Below are 27,818 nucleotides of genomic sequence, written 5' to 3' on the forward strand. Positions count from 1 at the left end.
TTCCCCCAATTCCTAAGTTCTTTCCACACACCAGCAACCTGGAACTTTCAGGAAACTCCCACAGAAATGCAAATTAGCACAACAGTGAGAAAACACCATTTGGCAACAAATTTCAAGTTTGATGGGATGGAAGGTTGGTAAGGATGTTGGGAAAAGGATATGCTCATATATGTTACTGGTAGGAGTTAGACTGGTTTAGCCACTGTGAGGAGCAATTTGTGATACCCGTTAAATTTTTAAATGCATTCTAGGACCCAGCAGACCCACACCTCAGTATTATGGACCCCAGAGAAACCCACCTGAGTGTAGACTGGGTGATATGCAGAGGTGATCACTGAGGCGTTTTGTCATCTTGAAAAATTAAAAAAACATTCTAAATATCTGTCAACTGGAAAAGGGTTAAATCAAATATGACACATCTGACCTGTAGAATAGTCTGAACAGTGAAAAAAAAAAAAAAAGGTCTCCATGTACGATGTGTACAATGTGGAAAGTTCTCCATAGAGTTTCGTGGAGTGAAAAATGCCAGAAGCAAGTTGCAGGATGATAGAGTATGAAACAATTTATCAAAAACCACACAAACAGACGCAGAGTATCATCTGTTTCCAATGCGTCCATAGAAAAACACTGGAAAATCCCCCCCCCCCAACTGATAACAGCAGGGACCTACGGTTTGGGTGTGATTGGCAGTAGATGGGAGAATGGTGGATCGGTGCTCTTTTAACGTGTGAAGAGGAAAGTGTATTCATCTATTGCTTGTGTCATCAAAAATTCATTATTAAAAAGAAACAGATAAGAGAAAGACCCAAAGGAGGAAAGGGAGGAAGGCAGGAGACCCCCCCCCCCCAGGATGCAGCACGTGGCAGGCCCGCAGGGACAGGCGACAGGAACGGAGACCCCACTGAGACGTTAGAGTCAGGCGGGAGCAGAGGCTGGGGCGCAAAGGTGCGCGGCTCCTGGCCGCCCCCGCTTTCCCAGAAGCAGCGGGCGGGCCTGGGGCGCTGGGCCGGGTCCCGGCAGGTGCCCGTCCGTCCCTGCACGCCCGGCGGTCAGCACACCTGGGAACCGCTGTCGAGCGCCCGGGGGCCTTCCCAGGCCTGGAAGGAGCAGACGGAGGCAGGTTTGGAAAGAGCCCGGCTGTTCTTACGGGAAAGGGAGAAAGGGTTCTGGGCGAGCGCCGCCCTGCTCCTGCCCACCTCCCACCCTCCCCCTCTCCGGTGGCAGCACCTCCCCCGCGTCCTCCTCCCATCAGGGCCCGAGGGAGCAACAGGGCCGGCTGGGGCCCGAGGGGAAGAAGGAGGGGGCTTGCCCAAGGTGAACGGTTGTGCCAAGGCCCCTAATCATAGGCTCTTTCCAGGCTGCCATATGCCCCTAGGTTCAAATCCCAGCTCCACCCCTCCGTCTGTGCCCTTAGCAACCCCCTCTCTTTAATCCAGCTATAATTCACCTACCAGAGAATTCACCCTTTTGAAGTGCACAATGTTTAATACAGTCATAAAGTCATGCCACCATCACCACCATTTAATCCCAGAACATTTTCATCACCAGGAAAGGAAACCCCATAGGAACAGTCGCTCCCCCAAGCTTCCCCTCTTCCCCCAGCCCCTGGCAACTGTGACTTGACTCTCCTGTCCCTGTAGATCTGCCCATTCTGGACATTTCATAGAAGTGGAATGATACAAAATGTGGCCTTTTGTGTCTGGCTTCTCATGCTTTCGAGGTTTACTCACGAGTTAGCACACATCAGTCCTTCCTGCCTCTTACGGCTCCACGGTGGCCCATTGCATACAACTACCGCACTTTGTTTATCCTCTCACTAGTTGATGGACAGTGGGGTTACTTCCTCTTTGGGGCTCTAATGAATAATGCTGTTATGAACATTCGTGTACAGGTTTTAAGCAGACATGTCTTCCCTTCTCTCGGGGCTACGCCTAGCAGTGGAATTGCTGAGTCGTGTGCTAAGTCAAGGCTGAACTTCTTGAGACGCTGTCAACCTTTCCTCCGATTACATTCCCAACAGCCCCCTTTCTTACCCTGTCTGAACCTCAGTTTCTCATTGGCAAAGCTCCCGTAGTGATACTTACCTTAAGACTGGCTGTAAGAATTGGATGAGCTAAAGCATAGAAAGCAGTTAGCACATAGTAGGTGTTCAATAAGGGGAATTATTATAATTACAAAACCTGTAGGACTCTGAGCCTGTTCCTCCTGCTTCCTTTCAACTCTGACTGGGCATCTACTCTTCATTATCCCCACTTATTTTACCTATTTCTAGAAAATTCCTTGAATTAACTTTACTGTGAAGCATAATTTTTGCTCCCTACTCACTTGCACACAGGCTCATAAGCTCTCTCTCTGTCTCTCTTTCTCTCTCTCTCTCTCTCACACACACACACACACACACACACACACACACACACACACTATTTAATGGGGACCTAAGCTCAAGCTAAATGGAAAGGTAAAATCTCCCTCCCCCCAGCCCCCATCATGGTATGTTTGACCTGGAATCCATTACTACAGTGGTTCTCAAAGTGTGGGACCCAGACCGGCAGCACCTGGGAAGTTGTTAAAATGCAGACCCTCAGATCCCATCCTAGAAACACTGGATCCAGGGACACTGGGGATGAGCCCAGCGATCTGTGGTGATTCTAATACCCACTAAGGTTCCCAAATTGTGAAGGAGGCAACTGGGGCACAGAGAAATGAGATAACTTGCTCGAGGCCATAAAGTGGATGGAACGGAACAGAAGCTTTGGAACATGTGGTCCTGGATGCAAATTCCACCTTCCCCACTTTCGGTTGTGTGACCTTGGGCATGTCTCTTAACCTCCCTTTACTTCAGTATCCGTCTTCGTTGGGGCTGCTGTAATAGAATAGTGTAGACTGGCTGGCTTAAACATTTATTTCTCACAGTTCTGGAAGCTGGGAAGGCCAAGATCAAGGTGTCAGCCAATTCTGTTCCTACTGAGAGCACTCTTCTGGTTTAGAGATGGCCGATGTCTTCGATCCCATGTCAGAGAAAAAATAATCTATGTCTCCTCTTACAAAGGCACTAATCCCATTCATGTGGACCCCACCCTCATGACCTTATCGCCTCCCAAAGGCTCCACCTCAGAATCCTATCGTTTGAGGGGTTAGGGTTTCAACATATGAATTTGGGGAGCTACAGTATCCTCATCTGTAAAATGGGAACAGTGTACAGTTACTCCCAGGGTGGCCGCTACTCTACATTAAACACAGAGTGAGGCCTGGAGTTCAGGCCTCCTGGTTGCCAGGCTGGTCTTTTATCCACAGGAAAGTGGTGGTCGTCCCTACACCACCTGGTAAGAAGAATCCAGAAAACTTAACCTCTGGAAGGTGGACATGGAGAGGAGTGTTTTGTATTATTCTGTGAGGCCCCAGAATGAAGAGCTGGATATTTGGGGGACGTTACAAGGAAGTAGGTCAATTGAAGGGAGATGTTCCTAACTGATACGGTTCAGAAATAACATTCGCAGCTCCAAAGGATGGTGAGAGCTCATCAGTGGAAGATCCCAAGCAGCACCCGGATGCCCATCGTTCCAGGATGTTGGAGAGGAGAGACTCTCAGGGTAGGAAGTTGGCATGGGTGATCCCTAAGGTCTCCTCACATGTAACCCGCCGTAGTAGACCATGCTGTTTGCCTCTGCAGCATCCGCTTTCGGAGAACCACCCTTCCTCTGCGGAATTGGTAGGAGGAGCTGTCAATCAGGGTGCTCAGGGGCGGACATATTACCCAGGCTGGCCAACTAGAGTATCCCATCCTCCCTGGCCGCACTGATTGGTTCAGGGAGTGGCATGTGATCCAAGCCAGGCCAATCAGAATCTTTTTTGCTAGAGCCGTCCCATAGCCACGCTCAACCTTGAATTTCCCGGACTGGTGAGCTTGTAGAATTGCTGTTTTGCGGGTGTGGGGTTTCTGTCCTTGCACTGATAGAAGTCTTAACTACGCCATATAAAAATGGGCCTTCTGGTGTTGGAGCCGGCCTCCATTCAGCATTGCAATAAAACAACAACAAGAAAAACAACACTCAAAACAATAGGGGGCGCCTGTCTGGCTCGGTATGGAAGAGCATGGAACTCTTGATCTCAGGTCCCCAGTTCGAGCCCCACGTTGGGGGGTGGAGATTACTTTAAAACAAGCTAACAAAAAAACCCCAATAGTTTAAAGACATTTAATATCTTTATTCTCCTGGGGGGGGGGGGGCAATACCACAAGGGATTCCAGTCCTAACACAGAGCAAGAAGTTCCAAAATCCATTTTCTCAACCTCTCCTTTTGTACATCTCATATTCGCAGCAGCTGGCCCCTAAACTTGCTCCTTTCTTCTCCAAATGTCTAAGCCCCAGTTGGTTCTTAACTTTTTCCTCCTCTCCTGCCTTTTCCAGCCTTTATTGATCCAGTCTTGCTGGACCCCTTGCTGACCCAGACAGGAGAGGGAGAGGCTGTGAATCCTCGTACAATGTGGTTTTATACAGGTTGTTCTCAGAGTCAGTGGAAGAGGCGTGATTATAAAATCTCACCTATAGAGGGAGGCATGACTGTGAAGTCATACTTTCAGAAGAGATACTGAGGTCTTTTAAGTATGAGTCAATGTCAAGTTCAGCTTAGTAAACAGTGGCTACCAAGTGCCGGCTAAGAGCCAGGAGTGAGGCTGAGTTGTCTGGGGCTTACAGAATTGTTCGACCCTCAGATGTTGAAGGTCTGTTGCTCTTACCTGTCATGTGCCAGGCTCTGAGGATTAGGCTTCGGGAAGAGAGAGATTAAAGGCACAAGGATGATTTCTATGGAATGGTGATTAAGTACTACAAAGGAGACATATATGGGGATTGGGAGCAAATCAAAGTCAGGAGGTGAGGAAACCACCCTGAGAAAGTGACATAGGAGCAGAGACTGGAAGCAGGAAAAGGGGTTGGCTAGAACACTAGGGGGCAGAAAAACTTGGGAAGGGAAAAGCCGAGAGAGAGGGCGGGAGGGAGAGAGGGAAGAGAGAGAGAGAAAAAGAGAAAGGGGGAGAGAGAGGGAGGAAGGAGAGGGAGGGAGGAGGAGAGAGAGGGTGAGGAAGGGAGGAGGAGGGAGAGGGAGGAAGGGGGAGAGAAAGAGGGAGAGAGGAAGAGAGAGAGGGAGAGGGAGAGAAGGAGGAAAGGAGAGAGAGAGAAAAACCAGCAGGACTGTGTGAGGCCGGAGCCTGGGGAACTGGAGGGGAGGTTCAAAGGGGAGGGAGAGGCCATGTCCTAAACCTTGACTTTGTGTAAGAGCTCTTGAGCCTCATGCTGTGGACCGTAAGCCCTATATGCCACGAGGGTTTGGGATGTGCTTTGTTCTAAACATGGAGAAGCTCAGTAATAGTTCTTCCACCCTGTGGAAAAGAAGGCTTGCCTAGGCCCAGAAGAACTAATTGGGTGCATTGCTTCACAACTCTGTGTTCAGTGACCTCACACTGAAATGGACTGTGATGGAGGTATTCACAACACTTCCACAAAATGCTACCAAGCAGGGCTTCCTCCCACCCACCAAGACCCAGTTGTTTAACATTTTCCAACTTCCACCTTCCCACCACTGCTTCTACCTGATACTGTAATCCAAGGAGGAAGCCGACATCCCAGCGCTCATGAGAGTTTAATGCTGTGATCTTTGCAAATCAGGAACTGATGAAGCTTGGGAGATTTTATTTTTGTCTGCCCTTAACCGTCTGGAGGAGGTACAGCAGAAGTTCAAACCCACAGGCTTTGAGGACAGCCAGACCAAGGTCCAAATTCCAGCCCTGTCACTAATTAACTGTGTGACCTTGGGTAAGCAATGGAATCTCCCAGAGTTTCGTCTGTTAAAAAGGATACTAACACCGGCCTCATGGGGTCGTGGTGAGGATCAAATACTAAAATATATGTAAACTGTAGTAACTGCTGCATAATAAGGATTCAAATAAATATTAATTGAATGCTGTTTTCAATAAAGAGAGCTCAATAGAAATGCACTCGTTTTATTCCAGAACGGCCTCATTATCAATATTCGAGAGAGTGGCAGGAAGTCGAAGCAGCACATTGAGGACCTGTGGAGAGGCTAGGTTGTGCTCGCTGGCTGAGATTTTCTGGCCCGCAACCAACATGACTTCTTTGAAGGTTTGGAGAGATGCAACTAGCCTGACCTTTGTGGTCTCAAAATGTCCTTTCATGTTGATACAGCAAGGCATCCAGACACGTGATTTCCTAACCTGAGATTAGAGGGTGGGGGTGGGGGACGAGGGAACAGGGAAGAACAAGCATGTGGCAGATTTTGTCAAAAAGAACAGGTGCCAGATTCAGACAAGCCAAGTGGGTGGAACAGGTGGCAGATGAAGACATTTCCCCACTGCCCTGTCCCCACTGCCAAGCTGCTCCCAGTTCAGTGCGATTCTGGGCCTGAAAGAGCGGCAGTTGGTTGGATGAAGACACAGTTGCTGACTCAAAAGGACATTCAAAGATGCGTAGGGGTCCTTCCGTCTTCCTTGCCTTTGAGGTCCAAATATGGTCCCCGTGAGCCCCTGTTAAGAAGTACCGACCGAGCCAAAGTCATGATGCAAATCTCAGAACCATCCAGAAATTTCTGAATGTTTTCACCCAGGACCAAATTCAAGGCAACTTTTAGATCCACCAAGTTCTATGAAAACGCATTCTCTCCACCAAGAACTGCTGGGCTACAAGTTGAGGGCCAGTATCTGCCACAGAGATGAGCCCAGGATTCTCTCTGCTCTGTGTCTACTCCTAGTTCATGGACATGGTCACAGCTGACCAACGGTCACCCCCTCTGTCACTGATACCCTGAGAGTGGACCAAGCAGTTACCCAGAGGCGCGGTGGCGGTGGAGTCGGGCCTGGGCCTGAACCCGGAATCCAGCACTTGCATCAGCTCTCTGGGCCACAGCACGGCAGTATCCTTGTCTGTAAAGAGGAGGCCATACTTCCTTGGGGAGTGGTGGAAAGAGAAAAAATAACATTTAATAAAGGAGAGCAAATGATTGCTTTTAAAATCTTGTTGGAATAGCAATACATATAAATTATTGAAAAACAGAAACTAAACTTGAGCAGAAAGAAGAAATTTAAATATATATATGATATATATCATATATATATCATATATCATGATACATATATATAATATATATACATAATACATATACATAATATATATATCATATATATCATATATATCATATATAATACATATACATAATATATACATATACATATACATAATATATATATCATATATATCATATATCATATATAATATATACATAATACATATACATAATATATATCATATATATCATATATATCATATATAATACATATACATAATATATATACATATATAATATATATCATATATATCATATATATATCATATATATCATATATGATATATATACATAATACATATACATATATATACATCATATATATCATATATATCATATATATATCATATATATCATATGTATCATATATACATATATAATACATATACATAATAAATATCATATATATCATATATATACATGTATATCATATATATACATATATATCATATATATACATCATATATATCATATATATACATATATAATACATATACATAATATACATATACATATACATAATATATATATCATATATATATCATATATAATATATATACATAATACATATACATATATATACGTCATATATATCATGTATATCATATATATCATAATATACATATATATATCATATATCATATATAATACATATACATAATATATATACATATACATATACATTATATATATGATATATATCATATATATCATATATATATCATATATATCATATATGATATATATACATAATACATATACATAATATATATATATCATATATCATATATATATGATACAGATCTCCTCACCACCCAAAAATTAACAATGAACATATTGGTGAATATCCTCGACCTGTTATCCATGCCTATGGACATACAGATATTTTTTTTAATGGGGCCATATTTTGCTACTTGCTTTCCTGCTACGGAGTATGTTGCAAACATCCCCGAGTCATTACATATCCCCGGGCAATATCCTTTTTAATGTAGACTATTCTGTGGTGTGGCTGGTTCCCTTACTTGGAACGACTGCTGTTAGGGTGCCTGGTAACACACCAAGCCTGTCGGAGGCACCAGCTCTCCCCAGAACGAGTCCGTTAGCTCTGGAGCTGCCACTCCGCCTGTGAAGAATGTGCAGAATAACAGGACCGACCCACCAACTTTTCAGAGGGATTAAAGTAGATAATGTGTGGGAAGCGCTTGGCTTACTATCTGGTACACAGAACACGCTCAGACACCGCCCATGGTGTGCGAGGCTGTGCTGTTAAACTGGCTCTGAACGTTCTCTTAGGCCTGTTTGGAAGTCCCATATTGGAATCCCTAACTGTGGTTTTTGGTAATAAGCAGTTTTCCTTCCCTTCCCTCCCCCCATATACGGATTTACCGAACCCCCCCGTCCTCCGCGCCCCAGCGCCCGGGATCGGGCTGAACAAACCGCAGGGCAGGCACTGAGGAGCCACCAGCGGTCTTCGAGCGGGGGTGGCCCTGGGAGCCGGCCGCCTGCCTGGCTCGCGGCTGCGGGGCTGCCCCAGGGAAAGCCCCAGGCGGGCCCCGCCCCCGGCCCGTAGCTCGGCCTCCCATTGGCTGCCGGCCGCGGCAACCTGTGGGCTGGTGAGCCCGGAGGTGGGAGGTGGGACCCGGCCGTGCCGGGCGGGCAGCGCTGGAGCCGGCCTGGCGGGGGTCGGGCGGTGGGTCCCCCTACTGCTGTGCCTGCTGCAGTCCACTCTAGGTAAGCGCGGGGGCCGCGGGGCGGGCGGGGGCCGCGGGGCGCCTACCCCGGGTGGCGGAGCTCCCGGAAGGAGGGAAGTGACCGCAGCCTGCCCGCAGCCTGCGCGCAGCCCCGGAGCAGGTGCGATCGTCCCCACCCACCCACCACGCTCTGTCTTCTAAACTGGGACTTGGGACGACACAGAGGAGAGTCTTTGAAATTCCTTTCTGGGACGAAACTGACCCAGTTTCCTAATGCCAATTCAACTCCAGGTGAACAGGAAAAGACAGTGGCAGTTTAAAAGGCAGCTGCGCTGTTTTATAAAGTGCTACTTAAGGTTTCCTAAAGGCATTGTCCCCTGCCTTCATACGACACTGGATCCTCGCTATTAGGGGAAGTCCTGCCATCCCGCGCAGCCCCCATCCCTTCCTCCTGCAGACGGTTTCAGAAGCACCACCCAGACTGAGGGGAAGGAGCTGGGCTTAGTCTGTGCGCTGCTGTTACTCTAACAAGCCACCTTTTTTCTCTGGGCCCCACTGGTAAGTAAGGTGGTAGCAGGGTACAAAACACCCCAGGCTAGGACCCAACCACCAAACCCCAACCAATCAGGAGAAGGTCCCAATATTGCCCCCAATCTTAGACTTCCTAGTCTTAGGCTAACAATTTAAGAGCAAGAAGAGTCCTTGGGCATAATGTAATACTGATATTAAAAGCCAACATTTCTTGAGCACCTTCTTTGTGCTGGACACCACATTCCCCTATTTAAGTGGTACAACCCAACCGTCCTATGAGGTAGGGAATTTTCTCCCTTTTCAGATGGAGAAACTGAGGCTCAGAGCAATCAGGGGAATTGTCCAAGAAGGAAAGCGCAGGTGGGACACATGGAAGAGAAGACTGAGGCTGAAGCAGGTGTGGCCAGCTTTGGCCGATGGGGTGGGCAGCTGGAGCAAGCCCACCCATCCTCCTGGGTCAGCTCAGGGATGCCCGAGCCCCTGGCGTCTCCACAGCAGTGACTGTTACAGCAGCTGGTAAAGGACAGTGCACCTGTGTGTATGTGGGGGTGGGGAGGGGACCCTCTGTCCCCCTGTTTCACCGTCAGACTCAATGGTGTTCCTGTCTGGACCTAGCTACACTTTTACCTGAGGAACATGTAATGCACCCGACACAAACTGTGGCGTGTGACAGTTTAGGGTGAAGCGCAGCCAGATCCAGGCTCGAATCTTGGCTCCCACACAAACCAGCTGTGCAGCCTCCGGCACATTTTTACCATCTGTCTCTGAGTCTAGTGCCCCTCCGTGGAAGCGGAATGACACCTACTGCATCGGTGGGTGTGTCCTAAGGACTGAAGGAGGTTTTGTGCATAAAGTGCCAAACCAGGGCCTCGCCCCCTTTGAAGGCGCAGTAGATGATAATCGGTCTAGCGGCTATTTCTCCTGTGGGTGTGTCCTGCCTACAAGATACCTTATAATCTGTTTGCAGACAGACTTTGGCCTCTGCTGCTCGGCTGCTAGAAAGCTGGGGACCGTGACAGTATCTACACCCCAGTGATCCAGGTCCAAGTAGGGGTCACAGGATGAGGGGGAAGCCAGCACCCATATTTGGGTTAAAAGGCCAGGAGTGGGAGCTGTGCCGTGAACCATCAGTAGAATGGCCCCCGCCCCTCCCCCACGCCATTCTGTAACTGGTGTGGATTTCTGTCACCACCTGTGTGACCCTTCAGAGAGCTGAATTCTCACAGGACCCTGGGCTCCTAAAGGGCAGGAATGGGATTATATTCCTCTTTGAAACTTCTGGCACACAGTGGTCCACAGATGTCATTGACCAATAGTGGTTCATCGATGTTGGAAGAATAAAGCTGAACAGGCCCATGAGAACCTCAAGGAGGAAGTGTGGTCAAGAGCTCAGAATTTGGAGCTGGCTATTAGGCCTGGATTTGACTTCCGACTCTACAACTTATTACCTGAGAAGTCCTCTGTTCCCTCATCTCTAATGTAATGGTCACGGTTAGTACCTACCTCCTAGGGATATGGGAAGGGATTCAAAGAAAATGCAACGACATCCTTAGCATGGCTCCTGACACATCGTTAGGACACAATACAGGTTGGCTGCTATCATCATCACCGTCATCCCCCTCACCCTCGCTACCACTACTTCGAGATGTCAGGGAATTGACATTTAAAACAAATCTTTTAAATATTAGATGGTTAAAAAAAAAAAAGAGTCTGAATGGTGAACACGAGGCAGTCAACGACTCCTGGGTTCAAAGTCACCCAAGAGAATGTAGTAGTTTAGAAGGACAAGAAGCAAGATTGGCTGCAGCCCAGTGAGCCCGCTGGGGAGCTATCAGGGAGGGGTCGACAAGATGGCCTGTCATGTACCTCACTAAGGAGCATGGACTTTATTCCAAAGGCCAGGGAAGGGCATGGAACTGGGGAGAGGTGTAATCAGATGTATATTTCAAAAGATGAGGGTGAGCAGTGAGGAGGGTGTCGAGGAGGGGATGTCAGGGAAAGTGTGGTTTCCCTTGAGGGGCGTCAGGAAAAGTGTCGCTGAGACTGTGACATCTGAGCAGAGATGTGAAAGAAGCAAAGGCATGAGCCTGATGGAGATCCAGGGAGGGGGAGCCGTCCAGGCAGAGGGAACAGCTGGTGGTAAGGCCTGGCGGTGGGGCGTGCCTGGCATGCTCTAGGAACAGCAGAAAGGCCAGTGTGGCTGGAGAGCAGGGAGCACGCGGAGAGCAGTGGGTGGGATTAGGTAGGTCTTGAGGGGGGAGCAGGATTATAAAGACTTTGGATTTAACCTTGAATGAAAGGAAAGCCATTAGAATTCTTCGAGCAGAAGAGCGACATGATCTGACTTTGATTTCACCCCTTGCTGCTGTGTGGAGAATGGACTGAAAGGACAAGGTTGGAAGCAGGGAGACCAGTTGGGAGGCCTTTGGAATAATCCAAATTATCACAATATTCATTCCTTCAGCAAATATTTATTGTGCATCTACTCATGGTCAGGGACCACGGCAGGCAAGCTCCAGGGACATGGCTAAGAATGGAACTGAGTGCCTGCTCCTGAGACCCTCAGGGCTGTTCCCTCCTGGAGTCCAGCAAATCCAGTAGACGGTTAGATGGTTCCTGTTCGGAGGTGTTCCACTGAAGCCCTCAGGTGCCAGATGGGCCACTGAGGCCTAGGGAGGGGAAGGGGCTGCGGTACAGGCAGTCAGTGGCATGCCTGTGGTTGGAATCCTGACCCTGGGTTCCCAGCCTACCTCATGTCACCTATGCTTTAGCTATCTCAGATGACTCCTGGTTCTCAGCTCAGCGAGCACCTGACTGCCCACCACACTGCTCTTCAGCTCCAAGCGGCCTATGTCAAGACCAGCCAGGAGCTCCAGGCTTCATGACCTCTTTCTCTCCCACAGGGAAGCCCTGTCTGGCCCCTCCCCGGAACGTGACCCTGCTCTCCCGGAACTTCAGTGTGTACCTGACATGGCTCCCAGGGCCTGGCTACTCCCAGAATGTGACCTATTTTGTGGCCTATCAAAGGTAGGCGGGAGCCTCCAGTCTGGCGTTTAGGGAGCCTGAAGAGGTGGGCAGAGGCTGGAGGGGCGTGTCTGGGACAGCTGCGCCGGGTGTGGTCAGCTTCCTGGTTCTCTATGTCCCATGGGAGACGCAGGTGGCAGGTGTTTGGAGAAAGCGTTGATAAAGGTCTGGAGGTGGGAATGATGTTGATTAGGGCACAGCGCGCAGGTGTTGGGTCTGCCGGGGCTCGGGAAGATCTTCGAGAAGCATCGGAACAAGGTTGGGGTAGAGCTACAAGGGCACAATGGGGGCATTCTCCAGGGCCTGAATGACATGCTTGGAGTTGTTCCAGCTGACAAAGGAGGGCAAACCCGTGGTAGGCATTGCCATAGGATCACCCTTTTCCCTATGAAGCCTTGAGGTCCCTCTCAACACGGCAGCCCAGGGAGCCATGACTAATCCAGAGAAATCTGAAAGCAGAAGCAGACATCCTTGCACATAGATGGTAATCACTTGAGGTTCTTTGCTAGGAGAGTAAGATGATGAAAGCAGATAGTCAAGAGGACTCATCTAGGTGGGTGAGGAGGAGGAAGTCGGAAGGGGAGGGAAGTGCCGAGTGGGCAGGGCCCACCTGGGCCAGGCTGGGTGCCAACATCTTGAGTCAACGTTTCACTTCTTTCCTCCCTGTAGACCCAGGCAGGCACTGCATTGCCCCCATTTTATTTTATTTTTTAAAAGATTTTGTTTGTTTATTTATTTATTTGAGGGAAAGAGAGTGAGAGCAGGGGGAAGAGCAAAGGGAGCACGGAGCCCGACATGGTGTTCAACCCCACCACCCTGAGATCATGACCTAAGCCGAAATCAGGAGTCGGACGCTAAGTCGACAGAGCCCTGCACATCCCCCATTAGAGACGAGGAACCTGAGCTCGGAGAGGTGCTATGATTTGCCCAAGGAAACCAGAGATGGAGCTGGAAGGAAAAACCCCAGTCTGTCTGACCCTGAAGCTGATGTGCTTCCTGTTCTGTCCTGGTCCCTCCTTCTGTAACATCCAGATGTGAGTCGGGGTGCCTATCTCGGAAAGGGGCAGATGCCCAGCGAGCTTTCAAAAGAAAGAATGTACAGAGATGTATCAAGAGTCAGGACACACCTGATGTGAACTGTGTGTTTGCTGTGTGTCCACACATGAAACATGTTTATTCTCACACAACCCCACAAGGAGAGGTGTGGCACCTGCCGTCTGCAGGGCAGAAGAGGGAGGCCCCCAGATTCTAGTTTGCTCCAAGTCACAGAGCTGGGAACAGCGGAGCCGGGACAGATTGATTAGACTTGAAAGTCCATCCTCCAGACCTTTATGATGTTGTCCTTCTCTGTTACACCTTTTAAACACCTGTGAGGATTCTAAAATGATGATATTCTAATTGCATTATTCTTTTCACTAGTTAGGTGGAATTATTTTACAAAGAGATGCTTCCTCTCTTGTAGCATTTGATAGTGTACTATTCAGATAGGCAAGACAGGACAAATGCTTGATTGTGTGTGTGTGTGTGTGTGTGCGTGCGTGCGCACACACAAGTTTTCAAGATCATGAATTGGTTCCCTATTGTCTCTCAAAGGCAATTGCTTTGGTTTTTTTATTATCATTATGAACTCAAGAACTTAAACATATCTGATGGCTTCAATCCATTGCAACTTGTCTACTCATTAAAGCTTGAATTGTCCCGCCTTTGGCCAGCGAAAATCCTTTCAAGTTAGCTTCTGAGTCCTTTTATTTGACGCTAGTAGTTTTGATTATTTTATTGCTGTTTTACCAGGATGTTCCAGGCTCATTTGCACAATTCCTGACCTAAAACCTGAATCAGCCATTTCTCCATTTAGTAGAAAATGGTTTTAAAGAACAGGAGCTGTGTGCTAGCTTTGTTGATCACTACTTAGCGCTTGCTTTCAATCTTTTCAGTAGACAAGGTGAGGGAGGGAGGTAAGTAGGTAGGTGGGTAGATGGATGGATAGACAATTCTAATCCCACCTCTGTTCCTGGCTTCTACTGAGATGGCTGATGAAGTCCATGAGTCCCTGTGCATGATCTCCTTATCAAATAACTTCCCAGCCACACCCTCACCCTTGGTGTTCCTTCTAGAACTTACTTTCTCATTTTTTGCCATATGCATAGGCTGAGAATTTTCCAGTTCTTGTTCCTTTTTGCCTAACAGTCCTTTCTACGTGCCTCTCTCCCCTCTCCTTTTACCATAAGCAGGAAGGAGAAAACAGGTCACATCTTCAACACTTTGCCTAGAAATCTCCTCACCTAAATATCCAAGTTCATCGCTTTTAACTTCTATTTCCCACAAAACACCAAAACACAGTTCAGCCAAGTCCTTTGAGACTTTATAAGGATCTCCTTTTCCCCAGTTTCCAGTAAGACATTCTTCCCTTTGCATCTGAGCTCTTCCTAGAACCACCTTTGACTCCATTTTCCTACCAACAGTCTCTTCAGGGTACTCTGGGCATTTCTAGCATGCACCTGAAAACTCTTTCCACCTCTAGCCATTTTCCCAGTTGCAAAACCACTTCCACATTTTTAACTGTTTCTTACATTAGCACCCCATTTTTGGTACCAAAATCTGTCTTAGTCTGCCAGGGCTACCATGACAAAGTACCATAGCCTGGGGGGCTTAAACAACAGACATGTACTTCTCACAGTTCCAGAAGGTGGTAGTCCAAAATCAAGGCATCAGCAGGTTTGCTTTCTCCTGAGGCCTCTCTCCTTGGCTTGCAAATGACTTCCTTCTCTCTCTGTCCTCACATGGCCTTTACTCCGTGTGAGACCATGCCTGGTATCCCTTTCGATTCCTTACAGAATATAAATCCTATTGGTTTAGGACCCCACCCTTATGACCGGATTTAATCCTCATTACCTCTTGAAAGGCCCTATCTCCAAGGACCTATACAGTCCCATGGGGGTTAGGGCTTCAGCATGTGATTTTGGGGGGAATACAATTTAGTCCATAATATCTAATAAACTGGATTTCACCACATTTTAAACTTTTACTCTTAAAAAAAAAAAAAGCCTGAAGAAAATGAAAAGGCCAGCTACTGAGAAAAAAAATATTCACAATATATACAATGGAAAAGGACTAGTATCCAAAATAGATAAAGAACTCCTGCATCTCAAGAATAAGAAGACAGATCACCCAAAAAGACTTGAATAGTCACTTCACGAAGGAAGATATTCGAATGGCCGAAAAGCACGTAAAAAGATATTCAATAGCCTTAGTCATCAGGCAAATGCAAATCAAAGCTACAATGAAACACTACCACACACCAATAGAATGGTTAAAATTAAAGGGACAGACAATACTAAGTGTTGACAAGCACGTGGAGTAACTAGAACTTTCGTGCATTGTTGGTGGGAATGTACAGTCACTCTGGAAATCAGCTTGACAGTGTCTTGTTAAGTTTCCACCTTCAGTTACCAAAACCCAAATTCTACTCCTAAAGCTTTATTTAAGAGAAATGAAAACATATGTCCATACAAAGACGTGTATGTGAACATTCATACCAGTTTAATTCATAACAGCCCTGACATGGACTGAATCGTACACCTGCAAACTCATATGTTGAAGCCCTAACCCTCCCCCACATGACTGTATTTGGAGATGGGGCCTTTCAAGAGGTAATGAAGAGTAAATGTGGTTGTAAGGGTGGGGCCCTAAACCAATAGGACTATGTGCTAATATTTTTGCTAATATTTTGTTCATGGTTCATGTGTGGCTCAACCAGTTGGGTTCTATTTATGTTCATTAGACCAACTTTGATAATTATGTTTTTCATTTTTGTGTGTTTTACATAATTACTGATTATTTTTCTTTGTTCAGTCATCAATTACTGAGTGAGGTGTATTAAAAATTTCTCATTTTGATTGTGGATTTTCTATTTCTTCCTATAGTTTTGTCTATTTTTGCTGTATAGAGTGTAACTACTTAGCAGGCACGTATAAGGGAGAATTTTTATATCTTCTGACAAATGGAATCATTTCTCATTTTGTGGTGATTCTTCTCATCTTTAGTATTTCTTTGGACTTTAAAGTCTATATTTTGTCTCATATTAATATAACTACACCAGGGTTGGGTTTTTTTTTTATTGTTAGTGTTAACATACTACACTCTACCAAGAAACAAAACAGAGGAGTTCTTTCCAAAAATCTGTTCTCTTTGTCTATGCCCATCTCAGCCTCCTCCATTCACCTATCTCTTGGTCCCCAAATCCAGGAGTAGCCGTGAATTCTCCTCTCTTCTTGTCCCACATCCAATCCATGAGCAGGTCCTACCTGCTTTACCTCCGAAATATATCCCCGGTCCAGTCCCTTCTCACCGTCCTCATCTCTGTTCTCCCTTAGACCACTGCTGCAGCCTCCGAGCTCGTTTATCAGAGTGATCTTTTTTTTTTTCATTAAGATTTATTTATTTATTTGAGAGAAAGAGAGAGTGCACACGCATGAGAGCCAGTGGAGATGGGCAGACGAGGTGGGAGAGGAAGAGAGTCTCAAGCAGACTCCCCACTAAGTGCAGAGCCCAACGTGGGAATCGATCTCGTGACCCTGAAATTGTGACCTGAGCCAAAACCAAAAGTCAGATGCTCAACCAACTGAGCCACCCAGGCACCTGGAGAGTGATCTTTTAAAAACAGAAATTAGGTCACCTCCGTCCCTCTATTCAGAACCTTCCAGTGGCTTCCTAGCACAATTGGAATAAAATCCAAGCTCCTTACCAAGATGTGGAGGCCCCGCCTACTGTGCCCACGCACTCCTCCGCCCACCTCTCTAGCCTATGGGCACCTCTCCCTCCCTTGTCCATTGGCCTGCCGCCACGCTGGCCTCCTTGCTTTCTCCTGGACAGTTCAAGCTCCTTCCCACTGCAGGCTTCTGCTTTTGCCATTCCTTCCCCCAGGGCTACACCTGGCTCCCTTGCCATTGAGGCCTCAATACTACCTTCCTGGCCTTTCCTGGGCCACCTTTGGAAAGTATCCTCCCACATTCCCCATTACCACTGTCCTTACCCGCTCCTGGGTTCACCTCGCTGATGGGATGATTGCCTTTCTCCCCCTCCCACCAGAATGTAAGGTCCCGAGGGCAGGACCTGTCAGGTGTTCCCAGTTACCCAAGAATAACGCCCAGTGTGCAAGTCCCTTCTCTGGTCCCCGGTGTTGTCAGAAGGTTGTTGTCACAGACCTGCATGTCCCCTCTAAGAGCCGCACAGCATCCGGTACGATGCCTGGCACGCAGCAGGTAGCCCAAGAGGCCTGAATGAAGAACGTGGGAACTGGCTGCAGTAGCAGCCACCACGTGGCCCTGGGGAGGCAGGAGGATGAGGAGGCTGACCTGCTGAGGCCCCAGAGCTAGGGGGGAGCAGAGCCAGGATCCCACCACCTACTTCTCTCCAGAGCCCAAGCTCCTAACTAGACTGTTCTCATTCTGTCCTAGTCCATGGCTGGCTGGTAGGACAGACAGACGGATGGACAATCGGGCAGATAGAGGGACAAGGGAGCACAGGTCTGCTAAGCTCCCTCGCCCCCAAGGCAGAGTCCACAGCCCAAGCTCTCCTGTCTCCTCCCTCAGCGCTCCGACCCCCAGACGGTGGCGAAAAGTGAAGAAGTGTGCAGGAACCAAAGACCTGGCATGTTCTTTGATGTGCCTGGAGAAACAAGACCTGTACAACAAGTTCAAGGGCCGTGTATGGGCGGTTTCTCCCAGCGCCAGGTCCCCCTCGGTGGAGTCCAAGTACCTGGATTACCTTTTTGAAGGTAAGTCTGTGACGAAGGGACCTGGTGGGAGACTCCCTGTCCAGGAACTTGTCTGAGTGGCACTGCTGTCCTGGCCACCGTCTCCCACCTCCCCAAAGCAGAGGACAGCCGCGTGTAGCCTGGCTTCGTGGCAGGGGGTTAGGGGACTTCCGCCGGCACCAGCAAGCCCATTTGCACCTCCTCCCGTGACGTTCTTCATCTTCCAGTGAACACCTTAGTCGTGAACTATACAAGGCAGTTTATATACTTATTCCTACTTTTTATGTTCAAATTCTCTTTAAGAAACAATTTTGGTGGGGGGGGCGCCTGGGTGGCTCAGTCAGTTAAGCATCTGCCTCCGGCTCAGGTCATGATCTTGGGGTCCTGAGATTGAGCCCCACATCGGGCTCCCTGCTCAGTGGGGAGTCTGCTTCTCCCTCTCCCTCTGCCCCTCCTCACCCCCCCACTTGTGCTCTCTGTCTCTCAAATACATAAATACAATCTTTTTTAAAAAAAGAAACAATTTTTTTTAAAATTCCAGTTTCAAAAGTAACTTCTCTACACTGTAGAAATTGGGGCGGGGGAGAGAAGGAGAGAAAAATGGAGAGGAAAGCATTCCCCACACGTACCACATTCAGAAATCACCAGTGTTAACACTGAGCCAGGAGAGCACTTTTCTTTTCCCAGTATATTTTATTTCTAATCCTAATGACAAAACTGTGGGGTTCCTTTTCATCAACCCATTTTCTAAAAAATAAACAAAGTACGATTCACAAAAGTGAAGGAACTTGCCGGGACATACAGCTAATAAGGGGTGGAGATGGAAGGAGAATCTGGATCTTTTTAATCTTGGTCATGGTGCTGGACCAGACCAAGAGTGAGGTGGGGTGGTAAGAAGGAGAAGAGAAATACTCAGACAATAGCCTCATGGAGCTGAGATCTGGAACTTGCTGCCCAGTCTTCTCAAAATATTTGAGAGCAGAATAAGGCTTGGAGAGAGAGGAGGAAGGGCTTGAATGAAATCGTCCAGGGAGGGTAGCCGAGAGGAAGAAGAGCTGACCGGGATAGGAGAAGCTGGCTGGGTGGATAGATAAGAAGGGGAGAAGAATGGATGGGTAAGAAGAAAGGCAGCATGGAGGGGGTGCAGGAGGACATGGCAGAGGGGAAGAAGGCTACCTGGAAAGACACATGCTAACTAGAAAGGAAGCATGTGTGGATGGGAAGCTGAAGGAGAGGAAGGAAAGGCAGCTGGAGGGATTCTTGGGTAGATAGAAGGCTGGGAAGAGGGACAAGATGGAAGGACAGGAGGAAGGAAGGGAGGGAGGACAAGAAGCAACAATGTATGGAAAGTAAAGAAGAATGGATGGGTGGGGAGGACGGAGGGTAAGGAAGTAGGGGGTTAGCTAGCCTAAAGATAGGAAAACAGTCTAAAGGAACAGGAAGAAAGGAAGGAGTGTTGGTTAGAAAGAAAGGAAGGATGGGCAGGCAGGCAGCCAGGCAGGCTAGAAGAGTGAAGGCTGAACCAATAGTTGGGGGAACAGGGAGAAGAGATCAGGATAGAAGGAAAGATGCAGTGAAGAGGTTACTTTTTTATTATTATTAATTTTGTGTCTGCCTCCTCCTCCCTGAAGCTCTCCTGACTCTCCCACAGCACACCCCAAGCCAGAAGGAGCCTTCCTGCCTTTTTCCGCCCTCGGCTGTGACCCTGGTCATTTGCTCTCTTGAGTCTTGGTAGTTTGCATATCTCATTGCCCCCTCATTTCCCTCAACTCCTGGAGGTCAAGATCCTCATTCCCTCCAGCTGCCTGCTCAGGGCTTAATATGTTATCAGTGTCCACTGGACTCTGACCTACAGAACTGGGAAAGAACGTGTGCGTGTTGTTTTAAGCCACCCGTGTGTGGTGATGTGTCAGCGGCTGTCAGAAGCTGATACAAGGGGGCAGGATTCAGACAGACCAGTGGTACGTGAGGGCACCGAGGTGCAAGGGGCAGGAGGAGGAAAGACAGGTGAGCTGTGAGCCTGGCCTGTTCATTCCACCTCGCTAATCTCAGTTTGCCCTTCTGGACGATGAGAATAGTGGTGTCTCCCTTTCGGGGTCACTGCGGAGCTGAAATAAAATGGCTTTAAGGCTCTTGACGCATAGTAGGTCCTTGACAAACACTAGAGCCACTTTCCCTTTCCAGGAGTGTTCTCTGGGCTGGGGGGTGGGGGCACGGGAGCAGGGTGGGGGGCAGGCCTGCTGGGGGGGTTGGAGGCAGGGGGATGGATGCTGACCGGTCCCAATCTCTTTCTGCCAGTGGAGCCAGCCCCACCCGTCCTGGTGGTCACCCGGACAGAGGAGATTCTGAGCATCAATGCCACCTACCAGCTGCCCCACTGCATGCCCCCACCGGATCTGAAGTATGAGGTGGATTTTTGGAAGGAGGGAATCCGGAACAAGGTAAGAAGCCCCTTTCCTAACCCCCAGGCTGGACCTCCCTCCCCCACTGCCCCACCAAACCCCAGTATGTCTCACCCTCCCTACTTTCTGCACACCTCCTCCAGGAAGCCCTCTCACTCCTGGCAGTCATCCCTTGACTCTGTGCAGTATGATTGGCCTACAGCCCACGCCTGCCCTTCTCCACCTAAGAGGCCAAGCATAGGACATCCTGCCCCTACACATTATAGGTAGTAACAGCACACCTGTTTTCTACCCAAAATATATATTCTTAAATTATGAAACCCTTTTGTCCAGTGAAATCTGATTGAAGTATGATAGGCTCTAGGAGGCCCGCTTGCCGAACCGCTGGACTCATTACCAAAAAAATCAGAAAGCGCTGGTACATTCTAGGAAGGAAAGTAAAAGCGCCCAGAGACTACCACAAATACCCCGTTTCGGACTTGTTTCTCGTGTAGGCACGTGTGTGTGTCTGTGCATATCGACTGATGGCAGGGGTTGGCAAACGTTTTCTGTAAAGCGCCAGATAGCAAATATTTTCTTATTTTGAGGGTCACGTGGTCTGTCGCAGCTTGTGGACTCTGCCTCTAACTCACGAAAGAAATCACAGACAATGGGTCAATAAACGGGCATAGCCATGTTCCAGGGAAATGCTGTGTGCAGAAAAAGACGGCAGGCCAGATCTGACCCATGGGCTGTGGTTTACTGACCCCTGCTCTTATTCCGTCTTTCTTTCACTGAACCGGCCAACATTCACACTCCTGACTGCCTGCATATGTACTCTGGACCCTACATCTTCTTCCGACATGGTCCCTGCCTCCAAGAGCACCACGAACAGGCTAGACCAGCGCTGCCCGGTAGAAATACAGGGGGAGCCACGTGTGTCATTCTAAACGTTCCTCACTAAACTATGTAAAAGAAACAAGTTCATTTGATTTTAATAATATATTTTATTTCATCCAGTAAAATGTCATCATTTCAACATGTAAATAATATAAAAGTCCCGGGCATGTTTTGCGTTCTTTTTTCACACAGTCTTTGAAAGCCAGTGTGTATTTAATGCTCAGAGCCCATCTCAGTTCAGACCAAGGGCTACTGGACTGGGCAGGGCAGCCCTGGAGTTTTCTGGGTCGGTAATGACTGGATGACGCCCCCTACCCCCCTGAGGGCAGGAAGCCTGAGGAATCTGCCCTTCAAAATGGGGACCCGCAGGCCCTGGGGGGGGGTGCACACAAGGGGGACCCGGAGCGGCAGGACTGCTTTTGAGCGCACACCATCTCTGCTTCAAGACTCAGTGGAGAAGAAAGCAACAATGTTGCTCCCTAATGCTTAAACTGGAATGCGGGGGCGGGGGGGAGAAGATGCGGGAGTCACTGGCGTATCCTCCCGCCCCCACCCTATCCTGCCCCCACAGCGGCTCTGCCCACCTCTGCTGTCTCTCCAAACAGACGCGATTTCCCGTCACTCCCCGCGGCCAGCCAGTCCACATCCCCCTGCAGCCAGCCGCCAGTGGACACTATTGCCTCAGTGCCAGAACCATCTACACCTTCGGGGATCCTAAATACAGCGAGTTCTCCAAGCCTACCTGCTTCTTCCTGGAGGCCCCAGGTGAGTGCCAAGTGATACAGAGGTGGGGACGTCCCCCCCACCGGGACATGTTCTCTCCATCCTATGGTGGTTCAGGGCATGAGTCTACAGACAGACTCACCTCAATTAAAATCCCAGCTCCACCGCACTTACTGTGTGTCTTTGGGGAGCTTATATCACCTCTCTGAATCTTGGTTTCCATAGTCTGTAGGATGGGTTTACTCTTATGAGGATTACACGGGATAGTGCGTGCGAAGCCCACAGCACATATACCGTTATAGATGGGAGCCCTGGTCATTGTTTCTGTAGTTCTTTTTTTTTTTTTTTTTGCCAAATATTTATTTATTTGAGAGTGAGAGAGCAGGCACAAGCTGGGGTGGGGGGAGGGAGGACAGAGGGAGGAATCTTTCAAGCAGACTCCCCACTGAGCACGATTCCAGGACCCTGAAAGGATCACTACCTGAGCCAAAACCAAGAGTCAGACACTCAACAGACTGAGCCACCAGGTGCCCCGTGGTTCTGTCGTTCTTATTTTTCCTTACTTAGGAGCCCCCTGGGTATTCCTGGTGCTGCTACCACTTCTGCTTCCCCTGCTGTTGGTCATTGCCATAGGCTATGTGATCTGGAAGAGCTTCAGAGAGAACCCCTGGTTTCAGCGGGCGAAGACGCCGAGGGCCCTGGTATGGCAAGTATGGGCGTGTGCAACAGAGAGGGAGGGTTATTGAAGAATAAGGAAGTGGGGCTGGACTTAAAGACATGAGTCAGATAGACTATCAAGATAGTCCAGACTGCAAACATCTCCTATCTTCATGTCTAATTTTCCACCATTAGTAATTCATTCCTTTGGCACCTAATTCAAATGGCAAATATACCTGGGAGGGAGAAGTGCCTTAAGTCCCCATAATGAAATAACTTCATCTCTGCTATGGATTTGTCAGGTGCCAAGAGCAGAGCCCCCAGCTTTGGGACTCGGAAGATATGCTCAGATGGGGGAAGGGGAGAGGGTGGTGCCGAAAGGGGAAATCTTAGAAGGATCCCAACACTTAGTTCACAGTTTAACCAAGAGTGAGTCTTGCCCAGGCTGACCCCAGAATCTCCTCACTTGTCTGCTGGCTCACTCCCTTAGAAGCTGGAGCACAGGGAAGCCTGGAAAGATCAGATGGGTCCGATTTGTTCAAATGAAGGCCTGCCAAGGGCGGCTAGGCCATAAGATGCGGCTCAGTGGGCCCTCGGGTCAGGATGGCTTTGAGGACCAGTTCTGAGTATCTGCCACACCAGAGTGTCTTCGAAGTCCCTAGCTCTGGGACCAGCAGGGAAATTTCAACTGAACTACAACCTCTATGTTAGACATTTCTGTGCTCGGCCGCACCCCGCCACCTGCTCAGTACGTGGAAAGTCACCGCTGAACTTCCAGCAGCCAGCACCTGCCCCAGGGGGCTTCTTCTGGCCTCTGGTGTCCACTGCACCCATGCATGTGGCTGGCCCGGAAACCAGCATTGCTGCCACCCTTTCCACCCCTCACCCAGTGGCACCCTGAGGTGCGTGGGCTGCACTGGCTCCCAGCTGCCCTGGGGATAACTTGCCTGATGATAGCCTCTCTTGGTGGCTCTCCCCAGCCCCACTGAGTTCTCCCTTACTGGTGTTTCCTGGGATCACTTCCCAAAAGAACGACTTACATTTGAATCCTTGTCTCAGGGTCTGTTGCTAGGGAAAGCCATGCTTCAGGAAAGCCTGAATTTTCTGTTCTTTTCTCCCCTTCCCAAATCAGGACTTTTCTGGATGCAGATACCCCGTGGCAACCTTTCAGCCCAGTGACCCCGAGTGCCCAGATACGTTGATCCTCTGTCCACAAAAGGAACTGACCAGAAGGGTCAGGCCAAGCCCTGGAGTCAGGACCCCAGCCACTGTCCAGGCAGGATCAGAGAAGAACAATGCTGAGAAGGAGGAGGAGGACGAGGACGAGGACGAGGACACAGATGACAACATCAGCTTTCAGCCTTACCTTGAACCACCCCCCTTCCTAGGGCAGGAGCACAAGATCCCGGGGCACTCTGAGGCAGGCGGCACCTGTAGTCCTCCTGTCCAGGTCGAAGGCTCCTCTGCTACGGATGCTTCAGACAGAAGCTGGGCCAGCACGGGGGGCTCCTCCCCCTGGGATGAGCCTGGGTCCTCTTGCTATCTGGCCAAGAAGACGCTAGGCCAAGGGCCGGGTGGGGATGGGTGTCAGGAGCCTCTCCCACTGCCTGAATTCTCCAAGGATGTAAGTTTCCCGGAAGATGCCCTGAAAGATGACCTCTCCTCCTGGGCCAGCTGGGGCTCTACATCACCAGGGCTGAAACTGGTCCCTGGAGAGCCCCCAGTTTCTCTTCACACACTGACCTTTTGCTGGGACAGCAGCCCTGAAGAGGAAGAGGAGGAGGAGGAGGAGGGAGGAGAAGGATGGGGAAGAGGGAGGGGAGCAGAAACTGAGGATGACAGTCCTGGCAATTGGGGGGCTGGGAGCCTGCGGAAGACTGAGGTCGGAGGTGGGACACTGGGACATTACATGGCCAGGTGAGTTGTTCCCCAGCCTCCCTCCAGGACTGGTCCACTGAGCTTTCCTAGGACCCGAGATGCCACCAAGACTTGAGAGCCTGGGAGCACCACCGCTGAGGCTGCAGAGGGTCTTGCAGCATTTTGGGAACCCCGGAGTCGTTGTCAATTGGCTTGAGCAGTAAGAAGCTACCCCATCCTTTTTGACTCACTGGCTTTGCGCTGAGCTCCAGGAGGGGTGGAGACAAGAATGGGCTGAGATCAGAGGTTGTCTGGGTGTCGCATCACTCCCCTGCCTTTGGGGTGACAGGCCAGTTAGAAAAATCATCCCTGGACAACATGAAACAGGTGAAGTCAGGTCACAGTGGACACCAAGGGTTAGCATCCGCAGGGGGCCATCTGGATCTGGAGGAAGGAAATTTGGAGCCCATCTTTATCAATGTCACGCCTTTCTCCGGCACCTGCTGAGCTCCCCCTGCCCCAGGTCTCAGCCTCCTGGTTTATGAGTCCTCTAGGGTGGGCCCCAGTAAAGAAAAATCTAGGAAGCAGGGGATGTTGGAGAGGAAGGAAATGGTAGTCATTATTCAAATCCCAGCCTCTGACTCATGGAATTACACAGCTTTTATGGTCAGACGACCTGGGTTCAAATCCCAGCTCAGCCATTTACCAGTCATGTGACTTTGGGTAAGCCACCTTCCTTCACTGTCCCTGGGTTTTCTCACCTGCAGCTGAGGGTCCCAAGAGTGAGATGTGTAGAATGGTGCCTGTCACATCCCTCATGTTCTCTGCATGGTGGCTGGTAGGATTCTCCAGCCTCCCAGGCTCTGAGAGGACTGCTGGGCATCTTAAACTGTGACCCCTAAACTGTGAGCAACTAGCGTTCACCTTTCATCTGGCCTCACCTCTAATCTACCTCCTGCCTCCTACCTTCACTTCCTCTCTCCTCCTGCTCGGGAAACTGCACTCTCAGAAGCCAGAGCCCAGCCAAGAGGGACCCTGACCCCTCTCCCCTTTCCCAGAAAAGAAGGAACCAAATAATCCACCTTCCAGGGGTCCGATTTGTTGGGGTCGGGGTTGCAGCCCAGCAGAGAATTGGCCTCCTGGGCCTGTGATCCCTGTTTTAGACAGCACTTTAGACTCTTCAGTTATGAAGAAGTCCCATTTTCCCTTCCAGCTGTGAGAATCCAGTGTCTTCTGGCAGCGGGCATGTGAAAAGGTGGGGGAGAAGCAGTAAAGTATCCCCCAAATTGAGAAGGCACTTTGAGACTGGAAATGAAGCCGGCCACTGCATACAGTTTACACAGAGTTTTATTCAGGGTGACGCACTCACGGGGGGATTGGACGGAGGGTAATCCGTGCAGAGGCATAGTTATTCGGCAAAAGTCCACAAGTGTCCTAGAGCCAGGGGACGCTCAGAAGGACGTTGTAGTGAGGTCAGAGGGTTCGCACACACCTCAGAGGGCTGGAGCACACCTCATTGACAGCTAACCTTTCCTTAGACCCTGTGGCCCCACAGGTGTGTCAGGAAGGGGAAAGACTGTTATCTCTAACAGGTTCATGGGAGGCCAAAACATACCTCCCCCCCATCCTGGCCCTGGTGGGCATTACTAAGGTATGTATATTAATCTCCAAGGGCTCAGAACACATAGCCTCAAGAGAGGTCATGCAGCGAACATGAACAAGATGGAGGGCCAAAGATGGAGTCGGTATGGTCAGAGCTCCTACTGTCCTTACCTGGGGGTGGTGAAGGGTGTTCTCAAAAAACTGCCTTGTTAACCTATACCCACCAGTGCATGGGCGAGCAGAGCTGAGTTTTCAACCACAGGGACCAAGATTTTTGTCATTTTGTGGCTGGGATCTGAACCATCATGGTTCTGTGACCTCGGCCCTGCCATTTAACTGCCAGGACTTAACATTTCTCCATTTGTGAAGAAAGCATCTTCATAGCCATTTTACCCACAAAGCTGTGGTGTTTTGAAGGCAACATGAAGGTTTACCATGAAATGAAAGATCTGGAAAAGGGCATCTGCTCCAGGGGTTCTCAAGCCACATTCCCAAAAGGTCTTGGGTTTCATGGGAGTAGTCTCAATTTCAGGGGCCACAGTGGGCCAAAGTATCCCCCACTTCAACCAGAGCGGCCTCCCTGAGCCCTGGTGTACCCCCATGGCCTCCCTTCCGTGTGAGGCTGTGCTCGGGGGCTCCTCTGCTCAAGAAATCAGCAAGCCACTTGGTTAATTGAGTACCTGTCTTTCATTTCAAACGAAGAAATGTCAACTCGCTATGTATGTCCCTAAGGGTGAGATCTTTGGTCTCTGGCCAGCTGGGCCAACCCCTGTGCCCTTGGCCATGTCAACAAAGTGCCGGTCTCAGCAAGGATTTCCAGAAGCACAAAGCTGGCAAGAGGCCTTCACCACTGCTGGGACTCAGCACCCATGCGCACGCATGCACACACGCACACACGCTCACACGTGCGCATGTCCACAGGGGCTGAGGCTTGCCCACATCCCTAAGCACAAAGAAGAAACTCAGCATGCCACCGTTCCCTCTGGGACCCAGCTGAGCGGCTTCATGGAAGTAGTTGCGAAAAACTAAAAGCTGCCATCACTATTGTCTTAGGCCTCTGTGAAGGAACCACTTTCTCTCTTTTCCTAAACCATGCTATTTTTTTTTAACTTGTTATTTTTTAAGCATTGTTTTCAGAGCTTCATTTCTGAGAGTGGCTGAGCTTTTTAATAATTCTCAATGCCAGCTCCTTCATCCTCATTAAGTCACTAACAAAAAGCCATGGGAAGCATTAAGAAAGAGCATGATACTCAGGATCATAACTTGTCAGGTATGCTCAGCACTTAGCTGCTTGCAGAGCCTCCCCCTGCACATAGCAGCGGCCGGGAGGCGCCCAGCATGAGCCGTGGGGCCAGCGGGAAGGATGTGCGGGGGATGCCCAATGCTAAAGCAATATTATGATTCTTTAGCGCCCTGAGATCATGCATTGTTCTTAGGTATTTGTATCCATGTCTAATTTTGTCCTATGTTGATATCATATTTAACATAATTTCCTAATGGTCTCGGGTATTTACCCTAAGTTGTTCTAAATAAAAAGCTCTATTTTTAGAGAAAACGGCAGGA

General features: G+C 49.1%; 1 protein-coding gene and 1 long non-coding RNA gene across 2 annotated transcripts; one reads left to right on the forward strand and one right to left on the reverse strand.

The window, feature by feature from the left end:
* Nucleotides 1-4,431: 4,431 nt before the first annotated feature.
* LOC123782278 (uncharacterized) lies at nucleotides 4,432-8,652 on the reverse strand. The gene is made up of 4 exons (XR_006776952.2): nucleotides 8,572-8,652; nucleotides 8,157-8,257; nucleotides 6,839-6,957; nucleotides 4,432-6,538 (listed from the first exon to the last, which is right to left on the reverse strand). It is a non-coding gene; the product is annotated as an uncharacterized LOC123782278 (long non-coding RNA).
* Nucleotides 8,653-8,690: 38 nt separating this feature from the next.
* IFNLR1 (interferon lambda receptor 1) lies at nucleotides 8,691-27,818 on the forward strand (the record flags this gene model as incomplete). The annotated part of the gene is made up of 7 exons (XM_045782637.2): nucleotides 8,691-8,865; nucleotides 12,260-12,383; nucleotides 17,972-18,156; nucleotides 20,434-20,576; nucleotides 22,022-22,181; nucleotides 22,707-22,840; nucleotides 23,929-27,818. Coding segments are annotated over 7 exons (1,710 nt in total), but the record flags the coding sequence as incomplete, so codon positions are not given.

Source organism: Ursus americanus, chromosome 33 (assembly GCF_024610735.1).
Source record: "Ursus americanus isolate L20-20 chromosome 33, mUrsAme1.1.p, whole genome shotgun sequence".
Lineage (NCBI taxonomy): Eukaryota > Metazoa > Chordata > Mammalia > Carnivora > Ursidae > Ursus > Ursus americanus.